General features: G+C 39.0%; 1 protein-coding gene across 2 annotated transcripts in view; it reads right to left on the reverse strand.

Annotated features, from left to right (window-relative positions):
* Positions 1-2418: 2418 nt before the first annotated feature.
* Positions 2419-24495, reverse strand: part of SYNDIG1L (synapse differentiation inducing 1 like) — a 53881-nt gene continuing 31804 nt past the window's right edge. For both annotated transcript variants that reach the window (XM_087724166.1, XM_087724171.1), the window contains exons 2-5: positions 19213-19322; positions 18412-18875; positions 14383-14520; positions 2419-8042 (exon numbers count right to left, since the gene is read on the reverse strand). In XM_087724166.1, coding sequence (XP_087580292.1) covers positions 7884-8042; positions 14383-14520; positions 18412-18828 — 714 coding nt within the window. In that variant the 5' untranslated portion in view covers positions 18829-18875; positions 19213-19322 and the 3' untranslated portion in view covers positions 2419-7883. The remainder of the gene's footprint in view (positions 8043-14382; positions 14521-18411; positions 18876-19212; positions 19323-24495) is intronic.

The following is a 24495-nucleotide window of genomic DNA, read 5'->3' on the forward strand; positions in this document are numbered from 1 at the left end:
AATTTTCTGAAAAGTGTAGCTAGAGAGTACCTTAACATGGTAGTGTGGAAAGCCACTTTCTGGAATATTACTACAGAATAATTTGAAGAATTACTAAAATAATGTGAATGAAAAAATGTTGCGTATAGGTTTATTATTTGGTGTATTTTATTAAGATTATTTATTGAACAAAGTCCTGCAGATTTACTATAATGGGCCAGGAAGGCTTCAGGTTAGAAAACAATGATTCTTGAGGCTGGAGTTCTGTTTTAAAAGAGTCTGAACAAACTCCTACAGTTGTCACATCACCTGATTATTCTTTTTCATGTTTCCTTTGCTCCAGGGGATGCAGAACACATTGCAGAATCTATAATAAGTTATTCCAAGGCAGCCTCCATGCTGATACCATGGATTTCAATTTCCATACTTTCCCCTCCAGACTGTTTCTAACTAATATCCTCATTTTTGCAACACCCCTAAGGGAATACTTTCACACTGTTCTCTCTCCTTCTGGGATTAACAGAAATTCAGTTTATTAATGGAAAACAATTTCTGAAACTGTCAGTAGTTTTCAGAGCAAGTTTCTTTCCTTGTAGCAAAATTAAACAGTTGGTGAAGAAAAATGTAATTTAATTCATTTTAATAGACATGCAGTACTTTGTGGTCTTCAGCCATCAACCAAAAGGTCTAAGAGAACTTTTTTTTGTGTAGTTTATCCTCAGAAATCCCTGTACAATATTTAAACTAGAGTAGGGAACCTGTGGCAAAATATGCCTTTGTCCAATGTTATGTGGTTTTTGTGCCATATTGTAGATTCCAATAATTTTAACTTTGGCTCTATCCAAACTTGATTGTCATCCTGAAATACACATCCAGCTGGTTTTTATCAAATAATCTGGATTTCTGCCTGGAAAAATTGTCCATTTGTATATCGAATTCAATGGCAAATGCAGAACAATTATACAGGTAAATATCTTTTTTTGGCAGACAGGTTCATTTTCAGCCCCAAGGCTTGTCTGCCAGAAACCATCCACTGAATCTTTAAACTAGGAAACATTTATGTCTGTTCCTTCTCCTCCATTATCCTACCCAACTGTCATTTCCCACCCTTAATCATTTTATATAGTTTTTATTGGCCCTTTGAATCCAAAGCGTTACATGGTTAATTATAAACTGCTCAACTGTAATATTGAAGAGATTCCCAGGAAATAAATAGAGGAGTCATAAAGGTTACAAATTTATTTGTAACTAAGACCATCATGCTAATGCCAACATAAAAGCAAGCATGAAGTGTTTGTTACTTGGGTGGGGCAATGAGAAACGATCTACAACCGAAAATCTGCATTTTTGGGTTGGCATTGTGAATCAATATAAATGTCTTGGGAAATATAATCTATAATGCTTAGGCAGTTTGTGAAATATGCAAATGAAAAGAGAGCAAGACTATTTGTTAATATGTTTTTGGACTGCCAAATTCAATTTTGTAGAGGCACCCATTCAACAATTTATCAAGGATTGTCAAAACATGCTTTTATAAACTGCCTTAGTTTCAGATTGATTAGTGAGGGAGATGGAATTATATGGAACCGACAAGCAAAGATACGGCAAGAAATAACCAAAGCTATTAATACACCAATAATGGATTCCTAAATGATATTGTTTAAAAGAGCTTGTTTATTCAAAACAGAAGTGATGTTTCATTAAACCCACTTATCTTCAAGAGGATTCATTTGGGATATTTTAAACATCACCATAGTCAAATCTAGGCTTGCAAGCAATGGTTGTATCAGAAAAGTAGCCTTACAGGAAGCAAAAGCGATTGGACTTTAATTTGTTGCAAAAAGTACTGTAGTACTTTTCAGATGTAAATAGGGCATAATGGATATATGGTAGGGTAGGAGATGGGTTTCAGTTACAGCTCTGACCACCATATGTTCAAATAGACTACTTTGTATATCATGAGTAACAAGTATAATCAGCTGAACCTGTGATCAGTGTTTGAAGCTGTCGTGACACTAGACTACAGCATCCAAAGTCAACACTGTACAGATGGGTTTAAAAACTGGTTAGGCATTTCTCTTCCTCCCCACTGACTAAAGTTTCACAAATACTGATAAGGGTTTATATCTATTTCTGATGGGAGGAAATTGTCCTTTTCTGCTTGCTCCCCAGCCCCAACCCCAAAGTCTTTTTGCCACACTTCTGCAATTTCATTTCATTTCATTTAAGTTTATTTATAGGCCGCCCTTTTCCCTGAGGGGACTCAGGGCGGCTTACAACTCATGTAGGAAGGGGAAACATATAATGACATTTAGGACAATACATAATTAAAAAGAATAAAGCAACATTCATCATTCGGGCGGGGATAGATTATAATCTTTAACCCCAGGCCTGACGGGATAGCCAGGTCTTGAGGGCTGTGCGGAAGGTCTGGAGGGTGGTGAGGGTACGAATCTCCATGGGGAGATCGTTCCAAAGGGTCGGAGCTGCTACTGAAAAGGCTCTCCTCCGCGTAGTTGCCAGTCGACACTGACTGGCAGATGGAACTTGGAGGAGGCCCAATCTATGCGATCTAATGGGTCGCGAGGAGGTAATTGGCAGGAGGCGGTCTCTCAAGCAATGAGGTCGGGAAAGTTGCTGTCTGCACAGAGAGTAATCAGGATTACTTTCTGGATAGTAATTAGTTAAATAGCTCTCCCATTGCCTTCCCTACTATGGCCACTATAGATTCTCATTGCTGGTTTAAGGGCAATCCTGTGTGCTCTTTATCCTAGATATCTGCTGCTCCTATCTTTGAACAACCAGTATTGCCAAAATATGTTTAGAAGTGGCTGGACTGTCAAAAGAACTAGCCACATAGCCAGGCGAGCAGGATCCGCCCACCTGGGAGGAACCATTCCAGGAGGTTTCCAGCTTCTCTTCCAATTTTAGGTGGGGAAACCACATTCTTAAAGTCCTACACCAGTCACACAAATCTTAGCTAAAGGGAAATGTGGTCCTCTAATTTTGGCTTTAGGTGTGATCTTAAAAAGAGTCACATTTGACTTAAAAAAATGGCCAGATGGGAGAGGCAATCCTGGAACAGGCTGGTGGAAGGTCTACAGAATGCCAATCTTAGGAAGAACTCTTCTTCAGATGACACAAAACACTCATCTAGATTTTTTTCCTTGCTTTTCTATGGGGAAAACACTTTCCTACAACAGTAGATCACCTTGATCTGGCTTCAGCTTGCCTCAGGGCCAGGCTGGTACCAAATGGAATCACAATTGATGTATCCTCAATAAGTTGAAAGTGGATTGTCTTGGGGTAGAAGGAAGGAGGTTGTGTTGATGGGACTTTAGGAATTGTCTGGAAAATCTGGGATTTACTTTACTTTGCAATGTATTTCAGATTCTATCATATATTAAACAAAACAAGGTAGAAGAATATAAGTGCAGTTGACTATACTGTACCTGTGCATTTTGTTTTTCTTTCCTAAATGTAGAACCTTACTCTTTTCACCATTGAATTTCATTTTATTAGATAGTGCCCAATGTTCAAGTTTGTCAAGATCCTTCTGTATCTTAAGCCTCTCTTCTGGAGTGTTGGCTATTCCTGCCAGCTTGGTGTCATCTGCAAATTTGATGAGTTCCCCATTTATTCCGTCATCCAAATCATAGATGAAGATGTTGAAGAGTACTGGGTCTAAAACAGAGCCTTGGGGTACTCCACTGCATACTTCCCTCTATGTAGATGCAGCTCCGTTGAGGACTACACGTTGAGTGCGGTTGGTCAGCCAGTTACGAATCCATCTGGTGGTGGTGATGCTGTCCAACCCACATTCGTCTACTTTATCTAGTAGTAGGTTATGGTCTACCTTATCAAATGCCTTATTGAAGTCCAAGTAAACTATATCGCCTAAATAAAGGTACTTCATGTGGAAGTACAAATCCAACTGGTGCTGGACCTGACCGAATGTGAGCCCAAATATTAGGAGACATTGGTGGAAGGAAAAAGCCCAGGATGAATGCTGTAGGCCATTTTGAGTGTGGAGTTAGTTTGCCCCCTGTGGTGCACTCTGGATAGCAGGTGAGTGTGAACCGAACAGACTAGCAATTTTAGGCAGCCAAACAACTATTTTGTATTAACACTGTAATGTCCTGACTAATGTAGCATCACCATATGCTAAATAAATAAACTTGAATGATATAAAACAAAATGGGCCACTTCAAAGGTTTCTTTTGAACAGGTTTCTTTTCTTATGTGCTTCTTTCCATTATGGCTCAAGTACAATAGAAATGTCAGACATTAACATGCCACTTGGTAATAAAACATATATCTCAACTATACAGAACATGCTGAGCCTTTTACAGAAAAACTGCAACATGCAGAAGGATCCGTGACAGAAGAATTCCAGTCTTACCTCCAGGTGCAAATGAGGGGAACTGGGGGAAAAGAGTGAGATGTATGAAAGTCTCCAAAGTGAAACTTGGAGATGGATGTGGAGGAGAACAAAATAAAAGGCAATGTTCCAAGTTTTTGGTGAAAGCATAACTAGAAAATTTCTCTACAATATTTCAATTTGTGGCTTAATTCATAGAATATTTTACTGTATAAGAATGGACCCAAGGGCCATGTTTACAAACCAGCCTTCTCCAATGTAGTGCCCTCAGATATATTGGACAACAACCAGCTTTCCCAAATTGTCATTTAAACAAGGACACCAGGTTGGATAAGCCTGTTGTGGACTAAAGTTAATTAAAGGATCTATCATTGGTGACATTTTATCACAAGTTTTAACGATTACTACTGTTATGGCCACTACTTTATTTCCAGTTGTCTTTTCTTCCCATTCATTTTTGTTCTTGACTATTCCCAATTTTTATTTTTTTCATCTCCCCAGTCCCTGAACATCTTTCTCCTGACCTAGCAATGTTTAGAGTCCTTTTATCTTTGGGACATCATTCAATTATTTTCTAGCTGATGCCAGCACTTCCAAATTTCATATAGATGGGAGTGTTGAACCACTATTCAAAATTAAATCTCTATGGCAGCCCTTAGCACTTATTTATTAGTGTGTTCATTTCCCTGAATTGTCTAAAAGACTCACTAGAAGCATAAGAAAAACATCAGTGTTCTTAATTATCATCCTTTGAGTGAGTTAACAAACAAAATACATCTACTGTGTAAGTTTTGGGAGGAAACATAATCAAAGATATATCCCTGAAATAAAAGCAACTATTTCTTACTGATTTTGCACATTTCTTATACTGTACATCTGATCCTCCCAAATTTAAGCCGACAGTTATCTTCTATACTTCAGTAACTAATAACACCCTCAAGGAGGGAAAGACAGAATTAAATTTTCTGCCCCAGGAAATGAGAGTTCTTGGTTTCAGAAGGATAAGTAAAATTAAACACTTGTGTTTTGTGGACATACTTAGAAATGTACTTCACAATGAAACAACATAGGTTGGGGAAAAATATATAGCTTGAATTAATTATTACCCCTAAAGGAACATGTTATTTTTTGCACATTGTTTCTCAGTTCAGAATCCAGTTTGTTGTTTACTATCTGCCTTGATGATGGAAGCTTACATACTTACTTTTATGTTACAATTGTTACACTATCCATCTCTAAGAAATTGGGGCAGTTTCCAAGCACATTAAAACATTTAATAGTTGAATTATCAATAATAAAAAAAGGAGAACACACATTCTTTTTTTAAAAAAATGCACTGTACACATCTTTTACTATCCAGTGATTGCATGAATAGAAAAGGCTTATAATATTTTCAAGAGGTCTGAAGATTAAAGTATAGGCGGGCTGCTATTAAAATAAATCCTGCGTGAAGAGCAAGCTGATTTAGAGAAAGTCATTCTGCCTAATATAGATGACCATGATTTAACTATGACATACTCAACTTCTTACCATGAGGCTACAGAAGTATCATGGATTATATGAGAATAGATTTTAATATAGTAATCCTAGCACCTTCTATGGCACCCAGAAGCATACTATGTATTACTGGCGCATTGCTAGTGGTGAGCAGGGAAGGTTTTTTTTTTTTAAATCAGCTTTCAAGTTATTTCCATGATATTCTTTTCTTTCAGTCCAAGGCTAAGGGCAATGAGAGATTCAGAATGGAGATTTAAGACACAATAAAAATGGCATTATATTTAACTGGATGCAATGTACTGAGCCTCCCAATACTGAATTATCTAACTAACAAATGTATGCATACTTACCATACGGCGGACCCAATAGAATCCTAAAAATCTCAAAATGAAGAAATAACAAAACTTGATGATTGTTCTTAGGTGTGAAGAGATCACTGCAATATTACCCATATTTGATTTGATTTAGGCTGAGTGTCTGCAATAGCCATAGAAATAAATATCTGGACTTATAAAAACTGAAATAGCAAAAATCTGTATGCAATTTAATTATGTATGTGTCTGTACAACACTAGACACTAAAAGGTTGCCATTTTATGTAGAAATGTTACTGGTGGTTTTAGAACCATTTTTAACTGGACTAATCCCAATAATTGATCTGACCTGTGGGAAATTTTAATACAGGTGTTTCTTATTTAACAATCACTTGTTTAGCAATTGTTATAATAGTGCTGCAAATGGGGAGACTTTTGACTCGGTCCTTGTAGTTGCCACTGTCCCAGCAGTCACATGATCATAATTTGGAAACTTGATGGCTGGTTTGCAACTATAATAGTCACAGTTTCCTCTGTTCATGTCACTATTTGTGACATTCAGTGCCAGCATTCGACAAGCAAAGAAGCCAGCAGAAAGTCACAAATGGTAATCATGTGATGTCATGCTTAATGACCACGCAGGAGTCATTTAACAACAGCAACTGGAACTGCCATAACTGCCAGCATGGCGAAGTGACATTGTGCTTAACAATTGTATTGCTTAGTGATGGAGTTGCTGGTCCCAATTATTGTAGTTAAGCAAGAACTACCTGTTGATTCCATATGATGTCACACAGAATAGAATTTTTATATATGATAAAAAGTAATCATACTGCATTATCTCTTGATGGGTTTTGCATGTCATAATAAAACCTGAAATAATATTAATTCATTCTATTTGATACTGTAGTATGCATCCTAAAACATAATTAAAAAATAGAAGGTCCAGAGGATTTCCCCAAAGCTGTTCAATTAGAATGACTATAATTACATACTTTTTCTGCCTCTTCTTTAAAGCAGGTGTTATGTTATAACTGAAGTGACAGCTGAATATGATTCTTCAAAGATGAATGAGATGACACTGTAGGGAAAATCTGACATAGAAGAGAACTCTAGGTGGAGAGGCAAACTGTATGAGAATGGCTCTGAAAGAGAGCTATGGGGAAAGCTGGCTTTGTATGGTACTCACAGATGAATTGATCTTGTAGCTAGACTTTCTGGCTCAAAATAGAAACATCTTGACAAATACCCTAATGAAAGTTTTTCAATGAACATTCCCCCATTTTCTTCTCTTTTACCGTGTGCTCTGAACAAGACCGGGGCTTAGTCCCAATAGGAAATTGAACCTCACAAATGGCAGATTTAGCTCACAAGTAAATTGGTCTGAGAACAAGCTGAAGACTTTTTTTTTAAAAAAATCCCATTTTCCTCTTTTGTTCTCGGCAGTCTCAAAATCCAGGCTGTTCAAGCATGCACTCATTTTTGCATGAAGGTGTTTTTTTAAAAAATAGCTTGTCAGGCTATAATGCAAAGTAGGTCAGTGTTCATTCAAAAAAAAAGTCTATACAATTCATTTGAATGTGTGTGTGTGTGTGTGTGTGTGGGAGCTCCTTTTCAGTCTTTGTAAGCATGTTGTCCTTTATGGCATTTAAAGCACTTAATCCAGGAGGTTTATCCATTGGGGAAGAATGACATTTTATGTAACAGTCTTTATTATACATGCCCACCTTTAGAAAGGTAAGCAATCAGTGTTACAATCACTCCAACATATACCCCTGTGCCGATGGTAATTGATAGTGCAGCAAGGAAGAGTGCTCGTCGAGAAGCTGAGCTTGCCTGGTGAAAGTCCCCCTTGGAGATGGCCTTACTTGTCTGGAAACAAACAAAGAAATACTTAGGTTACTGTATTGTATATTATTCACTATAACTTGTTATAGTGCATAACATCAGTTGTTTTTCAGCAAAGGAATCTTTCTTGCCTACTGAAAATTAGTTCTGACTGTGGCTGGATTAGATGAATAAAGCAATTTAATTCTATTATAGTCTTAGATTGAAAACTAATGTGAAGTTATGATTCTGGCATAGACCAGAGAAACCCAGGTTCAAATCATCACTCAGCGATAAACTTTATTGGATAAGCTTGAGTCAATCAATATAACTAAGCTGACAGGATTCCTATGAAGATTTTCTCTTTCCACTCATCTCATTTTTAATATACAAATTATAAATCAATTGCAAGATAAATAAACATTTTGCAATCTATCTGTCAATCAATATCACACATCCTGTCCAAGGATTAGAGATTAAAGTCTGGCTATGATTTCCAGAAATGCTGAGAGTTGTTTGTTGGCTGCATTGCCAAATAATATGGAATGTTCAATTCCTCCCTGGTCCAACACTTCTCTATTCCTTCAGTAGTGGTATGTTATTGCTTCTACAAATATTTTATTTGAAATAAATTGATCCAATGTCACCAAAATACTTACACATTGTGTTCATATAAGAAGCATAACCCAGCCAGTTTCTTAATGACAATTCTAGAAGCACATCTTTTAAATGTGCAGGCCTACTCCAATTTGTTTTTTTAAAAAAATAATAATTTCCATTTTCATAACATACACTCACATGTATACTATACATAGCCAGCATCATATAGTATTAAATAATAATTACATCAGTTCCTCTTGTCAACAATGCCCAGAAAAATAAAAACCCATTATAGCTCTTCTGCTCTCCATACACCTCTTTCTTCTACCTCTCTCCAACTTTCTATCTTCCCTCCATCATCCTTTCCTACTCTACTTCCCCTTCCTTTCTCCTTCTCCTCTCTCTACATTCCATTCCTCCTTATCCTCATCCTCCTCATCTTCCCCCCTTACCCTCTCTCCTATCCCTCTCTTCCCATCTTTCTTCTCCCTTCTGTTTCCCACTCCTCCTCTCATTGGTGTACTTCCGCTTTATGTCAATATGCTTAACATATCCTAGTTTTAAAGAAAATAATAATAATAATAGTAATGAAAATATAAGAGAAAACAGTATACATGTAGAGTCAAATTACATTAAAATCTAACATGTCTCGTCAAACCTGATATACATCCCTCCCCCCTCCCCCCCAACTTCCCCCCCCAACTTCCCAGAACCCGTACACGGTATAGATTTTTAACAAAAACAATCTAAAATATATTGGAAAAAAGAATAAAAAAATTGATAACATCTTTACATTGAACTTAGCTCCTCCTTGCTAAACTAACTTTAAACAATTTAAATCATTCCTGATCTTAAGCATAAGCTATCTGGAATTTCTTAGTCCCATATTTATTTTGTATATAATCAATCCATTTTTTCCAGTCTCATTTATATCTCTCGTTTGAGTGGTCCTTAAGATATGCCGATATTTTAGCCATCTCGGCTAAATTTGTGACTTTCAATGTCCATTCTTGAATTGTAGGCAAGTCTTCCTTCTTCCAGTGTTGCGCCACCAACAATCTTGCTGCAGTTATTAAGTGCAAAATCAAATTAATCTCTACAGATGGAATAGGGGCTTGCTCCGTCCACTCCAGCATTGGCCTGGTATTGCAGTACCTCCAGGAACGGCCTACTCCAATTTGTGTGTATAACATGTAACAATTATAGCAGAATAAGGCAAAACCAAGCATCCAGAAAAAAAGCCAACCTTGTGGCCACAACCAACTACTCAAGCCCAAGGCCTGGGAGAAGAACCAGCTTTTAAGGGCTCATTTGAATAGGGCGGGGGGGGGAGGAAATGCAAATCTCAGGGAGGGCATCATTTTAGATGGCAGATACTTCAATCAAGAAAGTCCACTTCCTGTAGTCCATCAGATGACCTTTTTAATTGATGGAACCCAAGGATTACCACTGTATGTTGCTTGATAATATGAAGATGGGCAGAAACCACTGAAGACAGTCCTTCATGTACCATTAGGCTTTATACCATGAAAGGTTTTATAGATGAAAACAAGCACCTGTCGAGAGCTGCCAGCTACCTTGAATTACATCTGGAAGCCTACTAGTAACAGATCAGTTCATGAAGGAAAGGTACTAGGTAGAAATACTACGGCATACCCATAACCGTCCATTCCACTGCATTCTGAACCAGCAGCAGCCTTCAAGTGGCTTTCAAAAATAGCTGCATGTACGGCATATGCAATAGTTCAAATGCAAGTGGCAAAACATCAGTGACAGTTCTAGGTGCCTCTTAGTCCAGGTATGGGTGCAATTGGCAGAATCCATGTGTATGTCTAGTAAATTTTCCACCTGGGAGGTCTTCTGCTGGGATAAGAGAGGAGGTGTTATTTCCCTACCAGAACCTGTAAAGGCAACTTTGGTCTGGAGACGGATGACCCTAAAGTCTATCCTCTTTGTGCTTTAAATGGCTGCTAACTAAATTTTGTGTCTTATGCTAATTGGTCATTGTAAATTATATTTGGCATTTTGGGTGGGAGGTATAAGGGCCTCAGTGTGGGTTCATGCAGAGTGAGCGAGACTGTGTCACATTGATGGGTAGAGCTAAGCTCAAAATTAAGGAAGAATACTGACTTAAGTCTTATTTTGGCTATCATTAGATCTGAGGAAAGAAGTACACATTTGCTCACTACTGAGTCTCTCTTTCCTGGAGCAATTGGGTTGCAGTGTTAAAAGGTTTTACCAGTAGGCTCTTTTATTGCTCCTCTCTAATGCATTTTGTATGTCTGTGTATGTCTATGCATGTGAGTTGGTTCCGGACTCTGCTTCTTATAGATAAAAGGTTTTTTCCCTTCCCCAAGATGTTTCTCATTTAGAGGCTCCATTGATGGAAAGAAGGAGGTGATCTTGACTGAATATTTCCTCCTGTTTCTAAATGGAGGGTTAGAAGAGAGGAGAAGGTAATACTGGGGACTGAAAAGGAGAAAAGGAGGTAAGAAAGATGGTTCTCTCTTTCTCTCTGTTCCCCCCACCCCCAGCCCAGTTCTTGGTACTTTTCTGAATGAACTCTGCATTCAGACAATATGGCAGTAATGCAAAAGAATTTGCATTCAATCTATTGCTTTTTGAAATGATGGTTGTATAGCTTGATTTTGTATTATAAATAATTTTCAAACTACACATTATAGATATAATAAAAATCCTATATAGAAAGTTGAGTTGAATCTTAGCATACCCTATATTTAAATACTCTGAAAGACTAAAACTAATACAGATAATTCTTGTATTTATATATTATTATTTTCCTAGATTTTAATTTCTCCAGGATCAATCTGATAGCATATTTCAGTAGAAACCAATTGGCAAGGACATGTAAAAAGTAACCTTCATATTGCATTTTGCACATATTTTAGAGAGCCAATTTGATCTCTCAATTAGAAGGCAATTAGAAGCAAGAAGACTGAGTCTTAATCCTGCCTCAGCAATTAAAGCCACATTTTAAAAAAAGTAAACAGCAAACCAGCCAGGTCAGGACAGCATCATTAACGGCCATTGTTTGAAGATCTCAAAACAAGCTCTCTAAATTTCAAGCTTAGCGTCCCAAATTTGGAGTCAACAGTTATATTCTGTTGACATCAGTCAACATTTTGTAAGCATCAGAAAGAAAATTACTTCTTAAACTGAATACAGTGGTGGTTAAAAAGCAGCAGACAAACTATTTTACCCCTCTGGTTAAAAAGATACAAGTGCACTTGTTAACAATCAGTCTTGGAACCTATTTAAAAAACCTATGAAACAAGAAGTTGCTAGTAAAATTTGTGAATGGCACCAGGCCTATTAAGTACTGGATATTAAATAAAATGGAATAAAATAATACATTGTGGGACAATGTTACAGGCAGTCATCTGTTAACAATGGTAATTGGGAGAGGAATTCCTGTTGCTCAGCAATGCAATTGTACAGTACTACATCACATGACTTCATGGCTTAGTGATGGCAATCCCTGCAGTGCCCACTGCTATTGTCAGGATTGTGGGTGGTTAAGCAAGGGCCTCCTTGCAACTTCTTGCTAGCTTTCAACCACAAAGTAGGAAGCCAACAGGAAGTTGAAAGTTGCAGGTGCCTTGCAAACGGGCTGGCAGGCAGATGGGGGGGCTGTGCAAGGTGTATCAAGTAAGGGGCTGTGTCAAGCACCCTAGAGCCACAAGTCTGTGGCATGAAACCCTGGAGTTGCAGCACCTTCCATGCTGATCAGATGGTGACCCCGGGAGACAGTAGTCTGGGAAAGATGAGGAAGGTGAGCTCGGGGGTGGGCGGGATTAGGGGGTATGGATATAGATGCAGGCTGGCTCAATTTTTTATCACATGATGATGGGGGCATTGCAATGGTCAAAAATTAAAGATTCAGTCACAACTCCATTTTTTCAGCACTGCTGTAAGTTCAAATGATTGGTGAGCAAGGGCTACCTGCGTATTGATTGATTGATTTGTATCTCATCATTATAAAATATTTTTACAAGGTGGCAAACATTCCAACACACCTTCCTCCTATTTTCCCCACAATAACAATCCTTTGAGGTGAGATGGCCTGGGAGAAAGTGTCTGCACCCACCTGGCTTTCATGGCTAAGCGAGACTTATTTATAGTTTTGAATGCAGAAATATTGATATTCTGCATAGATTGTTGTAGTCTTTTTTGAAAAGCAATTAGCAGTTTTTTATTGCCAGTCTTCAATTTTAAATGGATGCTTCCTTTATGAAAGGCTTGTGATGGAATGTTATTGCTGTGCAAGACTGGATATTTTACTTCTGGTTCCAAATAATTTTTCAGGAATGGGGCTTTGATATGAGTAAGGTAATTATATGAAAAGGAGTATTAGTTCTGACAGTATATTATTAGAATGCTCACCTTTATCATAGCAGCTCTATGGTAAAGAGGTATTTTGTATTTTAAAAGTCCAGTTTTTTGGTCTATCTTTGTTTTGAACACCCTGAGCACAATTGTTCAGAATTCCTTTAATACAACGTAGTGTCTATCCTAGAAGGCTCCAGATTGGTTTAGGACTAGGTGCAGTCCTCAGTGTAAGTTTATGCAGTTCTAGACACATTTCAAAAGTTTTTTTCTATAGCTGTTTCAATTACTGGTAACAGAGATCTATTCTTCTTTCTTGACAGGCAGGGAAGAAAAGAGAGTGAGAAAGATACACGCAGGTGTGTGTTTGAGAAAAAGAGGAAAATAGGTTTAATCACCTTTGGTTCTTCCCTGTCCACTATAGGTTTCATGTCTTTTCCATACCTGCATGTAACTCAGACAGGTAATATTCCTGAGCATGAGTCTCATGAAGAGGCAAGGCGAGCAAATGACAAATACACATCAGGACATTATGACATAAACCTTGCCTCTTAAGTATTTGCATGCAACATCAGAAAGTAAGAAAGAATGGAGTTTGGGTTATGATATACATTAAATCTTTTTGATCTCATGAAGGTTAGATACAGATGGCAATGCTCTTCAGGATATTAAGCCCACAGTGGGGAAAAAAACACATTTCTTAAAGAACAGATGATAATTCGTAAAATTCGTAATTTAATAAACTTATATGGCGCCCAATCCCGTAGGACTCCAGGTGGCTTACAAATACAAAGATAAAACAAAAATAAAAAAATAGGGGAAAGACGAGAACAATTTAAAAGGAACACACCATACACTCGACTTAGCTGGGGGCTGGACCTCATTCATGGGTCAGCAGCCCCAGGTTTTGGTGGCTTTTTGGAAGGCCGCGAGAGTGGGAAGGGTCCGGATCTCTGTGGATAAATCCTGAGTCTCACCTGTTTATTAACTTAAATCCAAGCAGATATCTAGATATCTGCAAAACTGAGAAGTCTAATATTTCTCTCTTGTTCAGACACAGACATTATTCATTAGTCATGAGAAGATCTGAGCTTTCTACAGACAGAAGTCAGTAGAACTACAAGTCAGACGGAAGTAACATAAGAGCAATTATTTCATGTATATATTGTTCACTAGCATAAGTAGCAACATTGTGGCCCCCTCCCATCACTCATTGACTCTAGCTATGTTTTTTTCTTTAAAGAAAAAAAATCTATACAGGGAGCATTTTGTATCTCAGGAAAATCCCAAGTAATTTTAGATTAGATTTATTACTATGAAATAGTAAATAGAAACAATGAGTAGTTAGACTTGGTAGGGTTCATATATAAAGACATTTAGTAAGTCAAGACTAATTTACATACACGCATATTGTATATTAATAGATGTGCAGTCTTACCCCTTGAGAAAAACAGAAGGCAGCAATTCCCAGGGGCCAAAAACAGCAGAGCATTGAGAAAATGGCTAAGCCTAGGTGGTCTCGTGGAGGAAGCATCAGAAAATTATCTTCACTCTCGCTATCACTTGAAGAGTCACTCTGGAAAGTAAATTAATTTGAAAATAATGACCAATAGCAAACTGTAAGATTGCCCCACAAAGCATCCAGCAAGACTAGAAATCCAAACACTATGCATTTTTAATGTTGTTGTCTTGACAACATACTGCATTTCTCCTGATACCTGGTAGGCAAATAATTTTCACCTGGCAGGAAACTTCCCAAATGAGGAATGTAGTATTGTCTCAATATTTTATTTATTTGGATGGATTAGGCAGATATGCCAGACTCTTCTAGACAGATGGAATAATAATAATAAAAGAGATCAAGATCTGAAAATGAATAGTTGAAACATTATGGCATAAATTGGTTTCTGTGACTGGGTGCCATGTAAACCAACTGGGTGCCATGTCAAAAAACCTTGTATGGCACTTAGAAAACCTGTGTATTGATAACATTTCTATCAGTCAATTGCAAAAGGTGACACTGCTTAGACCCACATCTGTACTGTGCTGATACATTGTGATATTGAAGGTTCTTGGGAAGAATTTGATGCATATGATGGGATTTCACATTTTTGAATATACAAGAATAATAAAAGATATGCATCAAGAAAGAACATATAAAACAGAACCAAAACATGCCACACAAAAACTTACAGGAGCTCACCTACCACCCTGCCCTAAGGCCTGGGAAAATAGCTAAGTTTTCAGTGCTTTATGGAACATCTTCAGGATGAGTGTCATATTACTATTCCAGAGGGCAGGTGTTGCAACAGAGAAGGCAGTAAGTCCAGCCCAAACTCAAGGAATAGAGTCAATCTCCAGGCTCCAGGCTCCTTACCTGCCACATAACTGACATTAATATGAATAATCCTCTGAGAACAGAGATCTAAAAGATGGTATTTGGCATAGTCTTCACCACTGGTGTCTGTCTTAAAAATGAAAATACCTGGCATTGCCAGGGAAGTAGTTATGCTATCAGTGGGCTGACTGAGAAATTTCTCCTTGACTTCAGTCCATATCTTATTTAGTTTGAATGTCTAACAGTATTTTATAGATTTTAGTAGGATTTCATTCAGACAATACTACACAAACGATTTTCAACAATTACAGGTAATCCTCAAATTACAACCCAAATTGAGCCCAGAATTATGGTCATAAGTGGTAGAAGTTATTAAATGAGGTGCCAACATAATAACTGCACTTAATGACCATAATGCTGATTTTCTCCATTGTGGTTGTCAAGTGATTACATTAGTTGTTTAGTGGAGCACAGGGTGCCTTGGTGGATGGAGGAGGCTCTGTGACATGGCGTGTAGGCTTGCACTGCCTGAGCTGCCAAAGCTCACACATGGCCTGCCCCAGGCCTCCCAGGACCTCCTCCACCACCTAAGACACTGCTTGCATGGCTTCCCATTCTGTTGGGTTCCACACCCTTGGGCCTCCCCCGTCACACCTTGCTCCACTTAGTTTTCCAAAGATCACCTTTCCCAATGAGAAGCAGCTGATCTACCATGTGGCCTTCTTAAACAGAGGTTGCCTGTTGCCCTCCTGTAGTGGCTGCTTCCATCTGGGATGACACCATGTGGCTTCCATAGGGAAGGTCACATGGTGATTTGGCTACTTCTCTTTCTAAAAGGCTACACAGCAGATTAGCTTACTCTCCTTGGGAAAGATGATCTTTGGAAAAGGTATATGCAGGGAGGCATGATAGGGAATTTTTCAATTAAAGCTGAAAACCTAAACACGATGAAGTAATAGGTTGAATAAAATAAGTAAAAATAATAAAACCTGAGCAGGAAGTTTTCAGGAGAAGCCTGCTTCAGAGTATGATCCTGGTAGAGAAGAATATCAATTTCTTGCTGTTTCCCAAATTTCCTGTTTGGTTAGATTCCAACGTTAGCAGAGAGTGCTGCAGGTATCTGATCAGAGGTGGGTTTCTGACGGCTCGCCCCGGATTGGGTGAACCGGTAGTGGTGGGAGGCTCCGCCCACCTGCCTGGATGCTTCTGCGCATGCACAGAAGTGTTGCACATGCACACGCGCACTAGGAAACTGATAGTAAAATAAATTGAAACCCACCACTGTATCTTATGCCTTGTAGGGTTTTATTGACCAAACTAGGACTATAAATTGTTGTCACAAATTTAGACTGTCCAGTGCAATATCTGCAATGAAGATGCTGGGTTAAAAGGGGGGGCTTTTATTTGCTAACACACAGGTTCCTTTTTCTGCTGAATCTACCAACAGTTGCCTGCTTCTGTCATTCCATGACCAAGAAAAATATCTTCAGGATCAACCTTCTGGTCCTGCCAACCTGCAAATCTTCACTTATCCAACCATATATGTTTGATACTCTTGGGCAAGCATTAAAAAAAACACCACTTAGACTAGCCTTTTTCCCACTAACTCAAGCACCCATATCACTCTCATGCCTCACTTGCCATTCCTTCCATTAATAAGAATCTTTTCAGAAGCTCATCCTACCACTCTACTTTCACTGGAACTGACCAAGATGGATTTCTCTACCTCCCATTTCTTTTACTTGTGAAGAGATGCTTCTTTCTTGCCCAGTCTCTAAAACTGTGCATCATCAACCCACCAACATGTCCTTTGCCCCTCCCTATAATATTAAGTACCACACACCTCACTAACCAAAGTCTTTTCTAGTCTTACACAACAATAGTGGCTAAAAGCATAAAATGTGCCTGTAGGTAAACAAGTAATCAGAATACAAATCTAATCTAGTTCTAATGGTGTGTAAGGAAGGGGGGAAATTTAATGTTATATCAGGAGCAAAGATATTGAAATGCACGTCTTCAAATAATTGATTTCAATTTTTATGGGCAACTCTTTTAAGAAGTCCCATGATTTGAGCAGAAATCTGACCTCTAGGAAAATAAAAAAGGAAGATAATGCTAACAGCTTGAGTTGTACTATATTAGAGGACCTTTATTGCTTTTATAGCTTAGTGTCAAATATATGGGTTAGCAAAAAGTTCAGCTTCCTTCATCTGAACTTGTTTTCTAATTATTCATACTTAGTGTCACAATCTTTTGTTATTAAATAACTCCCTGTGAACTAGTAAAACAAAAAATTACAATGATAATAATAATAGTGATGATCATGGTAATAGCAATACAGAAACAAAGTAATAACAGCATTCACTGCTGTCAGCTTCCACCCCTAATGCAAAGCAGTTGGCATCCTATTGATTTTTGTTTTTTCCCACTGAAACCTTCTTCTTCTGCATTACCTTGCTATAATATTTCTAGGACATCTATTATTACCTTGGCATTTAAGTACAGTAGCATTCTCAGCCTCCTAGTTTTCCTTTTATGAAGTATTTTGCAGTCCTTTCCTTCATACTTTCATTTGACCTTCTTTCCAGCTGCATTTTCATATACTTCCCCCACCCCTTCTTAATACTGTAGTGTCATACTGGGAGGAAAAATGGATTTTATAATTTCTGTAAGCCATATCCTCTCATTCCCCTCAGTTAGAGGCAAAATGCTAACATTAAAAGTTCTTGAATTAAAAGGTATTTCTGTTTTTCCTCTCAAGCTGAATGCTCACTTTATTAGTCGGGGATTTGGGATTTCACTGGAAAATTATTTTTCCTGAGTATTGATAAAATGGAGCCATTTTTCATATTTAAGTACATTCCACGTTTAGATTCTAAGGTCCTAAGCTACTAAAAAAAATATTAGTCATGTTATTCTTAATTAATTATGCTTTAATTTCTAATTCTCTAAAATAAAGACAGATGTCTCTTGGGAAGAAACAGTTATTGTGTTATATATAATCTCTGTTTTGTGTATTATTATTGTTTTTATATTAAGCATTTAGAATTGTTATTTAAAAATTAGTCCTAAGAATGTGTACTCAGAAGTTTCTGAGTGTATATTATGAATGAATCCTTAGAAGTTTACCTCATATTCCTGCAATTCCTCTTCCTCTACTTCATAAGATACTGTCTGGATTTTGATATCATTTTCCATTAGAGATCTTCCCTGTGTTTCTTGCTCATCAGAAACATCAGCAGATGTGTCTTTGTTTTCCATGAAGGTTGTCTCACAGTTGTCACCTTTGTTGTCCTTGACTTTGACACTGCTTTCATCCTTCACCAGAATGAAATTTGGACCATACAGCGCTTCAACAGCTAGTTGAAGAGAACTGGCATCCAACAACTGGTGTGTCCTTGCATTACCTGAATTTTGGAAGATATAGGAATATAATTTGCCATGACAACGATGACCATGGTAATCCTGGTGATAAGTACAGCTACCATGAAGGTGTCCATTGTTCTTGGACAACAGTGGATTCTGAAGTTCACTCACACTTTCCATTTTCCTTTAAAACTCAATGGCAGATGCTTCTAAGATAAATCAGTATTCTGAAAGAAAACAAACAAATAAAAGCCCAGTGATTCATAAACTGTAGAAATGAATTAAAGAATTCAGCAATGATTATATCTATAATAAAGAGAAGTCTGTACTAGTGGAAATCCAAGGACTGCAGTCAGATAGGTTCTAGGTTGTACTTGACCCTTAGCACCTGAGCAATGCTCTTTAGATAAAAATTGAGGAAGCTCCCTATCTAAACTAAACATCAACCTTCCTTTGTTTGTTCCTGTTCAAAAGTATCACTAAAAAGAATAAAATACAGAAGAACAAGTCATGATAAAAAGAAATCAACATGGTTTTCAGAGAGGAAAATCATGTCATACTAACCTTTTTGCTTTTTTGAATGTCAGTGTAGACATGGATGATCAAAGAGTTATATGCTTGGAATTTTCAGAAAGCCTTGGACAAATCTCAAGTACCACGGGATTGTAGAGCATCTGATTAAAAAAACAGAAAGGAGGAATACATGGACACTTTTCAGATGAGATTATAAAGTGGGTTTTCTCATAAAATTATATTGTGGTTTGTTACATTCTCCCTCCCCCTCCCTCCCCCCCCCTCTCTCTCTCGTGTGTGTGTGTGTGTGTGTGTGTGTGTGTGTGTGTGTAAAGTTTAATGGTTTTGGCCTTAGGCTGCTATTGGTTAGCTCCAGATTTGTAATAAGATCACATTTGTTTACAAGCTGATTTTGCATAAATGAGCAGACATGGCATGCATTACCAAAATGTACTAATGCTTACTACCCAGGTATGGCCTTGTCCAAGATTTGCCTTCTGGGTTTGAGGTTCTTCATCAGCCACAGCTCCAAAGCCTAACCAGAGTGCTGTTTGACAAATGATGAAATTGATTACTTTATAGCAAAAGTTAGAGATATTCCTCATGTTTTCCCCCCTCTGCTGCTTTTTAGTTTTATTGCAAATTTATATGCCGCCCTTTTCCCTGAGGGGACTCAGGGCGGCTTACAGCAATAAAGGGAAGGGGGTGCAAGACAAAACTTAAAAAGAAAAAAAAAAATCGTGATTAAAGGAAATTGGTCATAAAAACACAACATTCACTCAACATTCGGGCGGGGTGAGAGTAATCCTATCCCCAGGCCTGACGGGATAGCCAGTTCTTGAGGGCTGTGCGGAAGGCCTGGACTGTGGTGAGGGTACGGATCTCCACGGGGAGGTTGTTCCATAATGTCGGAGCTGCAACTGAGAAGGCTCTCCTCCGCGTAGTCGCCAGTCGGCACTGACTGGCGGATGGAATTCGGAGGAGGCCTACTCTGTGCGATCTGATGGGACGCAGGGAGGTAATTGGCAGGAGGCGGTCTCTCAAATAGTCAGATCCACTACCATGGAGCGCTTTATAGGTGGTAAGTAAGACCTTGAAGTGCACCCGACGATCAACAGGTAGCCAGCGCAGCTCACGGAGGATTGGTGTTATATGGGCGAACCGTGGTGCGCCCATGATCACTCGCGCGGCCGCGTTCTGGACTAGCTGAAGTCGCCGGATGCTCTTCAAGGGCAGCCCCATGTAGAGCACATTGCAGTATTCCAGCCTAGAGATCACAAGGGCTCGAGTGACTGTTGTGAGAGCCTCCCGGTTCAGGTAGGGCCGCAACTGGCGCACCAGGCGAACCTGGGCAAATGCCCCCCTGGTCACAGCCGACAGATGGTGGTCAAAACTCAGCTGTGGATCCAGGAGGACTCCCAAGTTGCGGACCCTATCTGAGGGGAATAGATTTTGCCCCCCCAGCCTGATTGATGGAACGTTAACCAAATTTTTGGGAGGAAAACACAACAGCCACTCGGTCTTTTCCGGGTTGAGTACCAGTTTGTTAGCTCTCATCCAGTCTTTAACAGCCTCAAGGCCCCGGTTCATCACGTCCACCGCTTCATTGAGTTGGCACGGGGCGGACAGATACAACTGCGTATCGTCCGCATATTGATGGTACTTAATCCCGTGCCTCCGAATGATCTCGCCCAGCGGTTTCATGTATATGTTAAATAGCAGGGGGGACAGAACCGAACCCTGCGGCACCCCATAGGTTAGGGGCCTCGGGGACGATCTCTCCCTCCCCACCAACACCGACTGCGACCTGTCCGAGAGGTAGGAGGAGAACCACTGTAAAACAGTGCCGCTCACCCCCACCTCCCGCAGTCGTCGCAGAAGGATACCATGGTCGATGGTATCGAAAGCCGCTGAGAGGTCAAGGAGAACCAGGATGGATGCATAGCCTCCATCTCTGGCTCTCCAGAGATCATCGGTCAATGCGACCAAAGCGGTTTCAGTGCTGTAACCGGGCCTGAAGCCAGACTGGAAGGGGTCAAGATAGTTAGCTTCCTCCAAGGTACGCTGAAGCTGTAAGTTTCTTTACTGAGCTCCTCAATATTATTGCCAATTTCCTTGATGAAGGTGGGGTTTGGCAAGAGTCAAGAATTCATGGCCTCAATGGCAACCATCTGATTGTTCTAGATAATCTCTAGTCTAATCCATATGGATGGCCATATTTGAATCTTATGTTTAACTTGGAGAAGTTGGTCGGTCTGACACATTTAATAGACCTGGATAGGATCTGGAAAGAGTAACTGGAGCAACATCTTGAACCTGGAAGCATTTTTGCTTGTGCAATTCTATCATGTATCAATTGATTCCCTCTTGGGACTTAAGGCAATGCATGATCCAGAATACTTGCCTGCCTTTTTACTTACTTACTTATTTATCTCCCCTAAAAGGTCACTTCTTTGGGAGAAGTGTCTTTCCTAAAGACGCCTTCTTCAGATTCAGCAACTGGAGAACTACTGCTCCATTTCCACTTCCTCTTTTGGGTAAAGTTTGGGGGTGTCATTTGGAAAACATCATGGCTAAAGTGGATTATCTGTTCCTCTTTGAGTTTGGACCTAGACTTGGCACTGAAATGGTTGCTTCGGTAAATAAATGGCTAGGGAAACTCAACTTTATATTTCTTGGCAGTGTTTGATACAGCATCATTCTGGATCACCTATGACAATTGAAAGCAGGGGCACTATTTTGTAATACTTCCGAGACTTCTTGAACAAACAGCATCAGTCACTGTGATTGTCAGCCCTTCAAGGTAGGCCAAATCAAGAAACAGGCTCCACTGAAATTCTAGGAATGTTACTTTATTGGTGTAGGGTATATCAACAGAATCTTGAAAGTCTGTTGAAACCCTTCACTGCCTCCTTTTAAGACATCGGTCAAAGCAGAGCTTTTCTGAGTCTCTTTCTAATGTCTTCTCCTTTCTCTGGATTGAGCAACTGTTTCCCCACTCCCATTGTCAGCCTCTGCTTTGCTACTGCTTCGGCTGCCATTGAAACGGGGAGGGGGGGCATGGTATTTGGGTGGGGAATCATTGTTGTGCTGGAGGAAGTTTCGAGAGGCTGAACTGACCACCTTACTGCGCATGTGGAGGAGTGTTTCCCACCAACGCCAACAGTCCAGCATTCCATCCTGGTGATGCCTTTCGAAGTTATCTCACATCTGACATTTGGGAGAATTATGATTGGACTGTGCACAGGGATGCCAAGGGGAGGGGGTTGAATTATACATTATATTATTCACTTTCGCACCTAATTAACCAGACTTAGCTTAGCTTTGCAACTGTTCATTTATGATTAGTAAAAGTACACCCCTGATTTCAATACAAATGGAGTCCAGTGGTTTTCTTTCCTGATTACTGAATGAAGTGCTGCTGACACCCATCTTCTTCTCAAGGCCAGACTGAAATACCTGTAAAGTGGCAAGAGGGACTCAACTCTCCCATCCTTGCTTTTTAACATCTATGGCAATTCACTTGAAGAAGTCATCCATTGATTTGGAATGAGGTACCATTGATATGTTAATGACAGTTAGTTGCACATTTCTATTCTAGGCCAAACTGGAAATCTAGTAATCTTGTCCTGATGCGTGGAAGATGTGGAGGCCTGAATTGGACAAACTGAAATAGAACAATCTGGAATCCATCACTTCCAATTTTGACTCTAATGGAATTAGATTTCCTCTGAAAGGCCAAATCTATGACTTTGAGGTTCCCCTAGAATGGCTACTGCTGGAGATGCAGATGGGACATAGTAGCCAATTGTTACAGTGAAATTTATGAATATTTCCATGTGTTCCAATGGGCTTCCAGGTCCAATTGAAAAGCTGGTTTTAACTATTAAAGCTTATGTGGCTTGGCTCCCAGAATTGCCTCCAGGTAGAACTGTCATAACCTGTTTCTCCCAGGTCTCTCCCATTTGTGAAGTTTGTAGAGGAGTGGCCCAGATACAATGCCTCTCTGTGTGTAATTCCTTTTCCCTGGCATAATGTCTAGCTAGAGGTGAGGCTGGTGGGTATTCTGCTTTTGTTTAGGATGGCTGTGAAAATTGTGTTCTTTGAAAACACTTTGGGTCTAGGACAGTTGCCGTGAGATTACAGATAGAACTCTTAATATAAAATATACTTTCTATCTTGAAAAGGATATTATAGAGTTAAAAAGGCATCAAAATGGCATCCAAAATATATAAGCACCTGGAACAGCTACCTTACAATTGGCAACTGGAAATGTTTAGTGTTGCATTAAAGAAGACAAGGAGAGATATAAAAGTCAATAAAATCAGCATAGCATAGATAAATACACACAGAGAAGTGGTTTCATCCTTCTCTCACAATGTTAGAATTCAAGGTCGCCCACAGACTAATTACAAGGAGACTGAATCACCCAAAAGAAATCTATTTTCATATAGCACATAAACTATGCAATTCACTGTTAGAAGTTGTGGTAATGGCAGCCAGTTTGGAAAGCTTTATGGAGAATCGGGTTACCATTTCCTACTCATATGGATGCTTATTTACCCTTTTCTGAGTTGTAACAATTATGTAATAAATACTGGTTGCCTACCCATCCATGCATATGAGTTTTCCAAATGGCACAAGGATATGCAGAATGCTAAACAAGTTGGACCTATCTGTTATAGTCTTGTCTGCTACAAGCCCAACAGAACAAAGAACTCCTTTGGCTTGTAAGGTTTAGTTGGAGACAACATATCATAATGCATTTAATCCAAGAAAAAAAATGCTGGAAGTTACTAAAGTCTGCCTGGTGGTAGAACTATAGTTGAGGATTCTGGCATAAACATTTCTACTAATGGTGTAATTTTAAAGTACTATTGGTAGTAGTAGAAGAGCCTTGAAGGTTTATTTGGTGATGGTGGTGGTGGGGAAAGGTTACCTAAGTAGTTAGTGCATTTGGAGATTATGAATTCCTGGCACATCAGTCCTTTTCTTTAATCTTACATTTAAAATGAATGGTTTATTTCTGTTTCCTCTCTTGCATTTCTTTAGATCATCCAATGTCATCCCAGGGCTGTCCAGGTCCTACATAACTATATCAATTTCTTGCAACCACCTTACTTAATATTGTATTAAAAACTGATAAACAGGCTATGAAAATGCTTCAGGGAAACAACAGATCTGAAATGTACGATACTGGAATTCATTATCAAAGTGCTAAAGATCTGGGCTGCATGTTGCATAGTTCTTTGAGAACACAGAAAAAAGGAAAGTATAGTCATTAGAAAGTGGAACAGAGTGTGGACTTACCTTAGTTTTGATAGAAAATGACAG

This window comes from Thamnophis sirtalis, unplaced genomic scaffold (assembly GCF_051295495.1).
Source record: "Thamnophis sirtalis isolate CommonGarterSnake01/CBP01778 unplaced genomic scaffold, rThaSir2_p1.2 scaffold_1, whole genome shotgun sequence".
NCBI classification, from domain to species: Eukaryota; Metazoa; Chordata; class Lepidosauria; order Squamata; family Natricidae; genus Thamnophis; species Thamnophis sirtalis.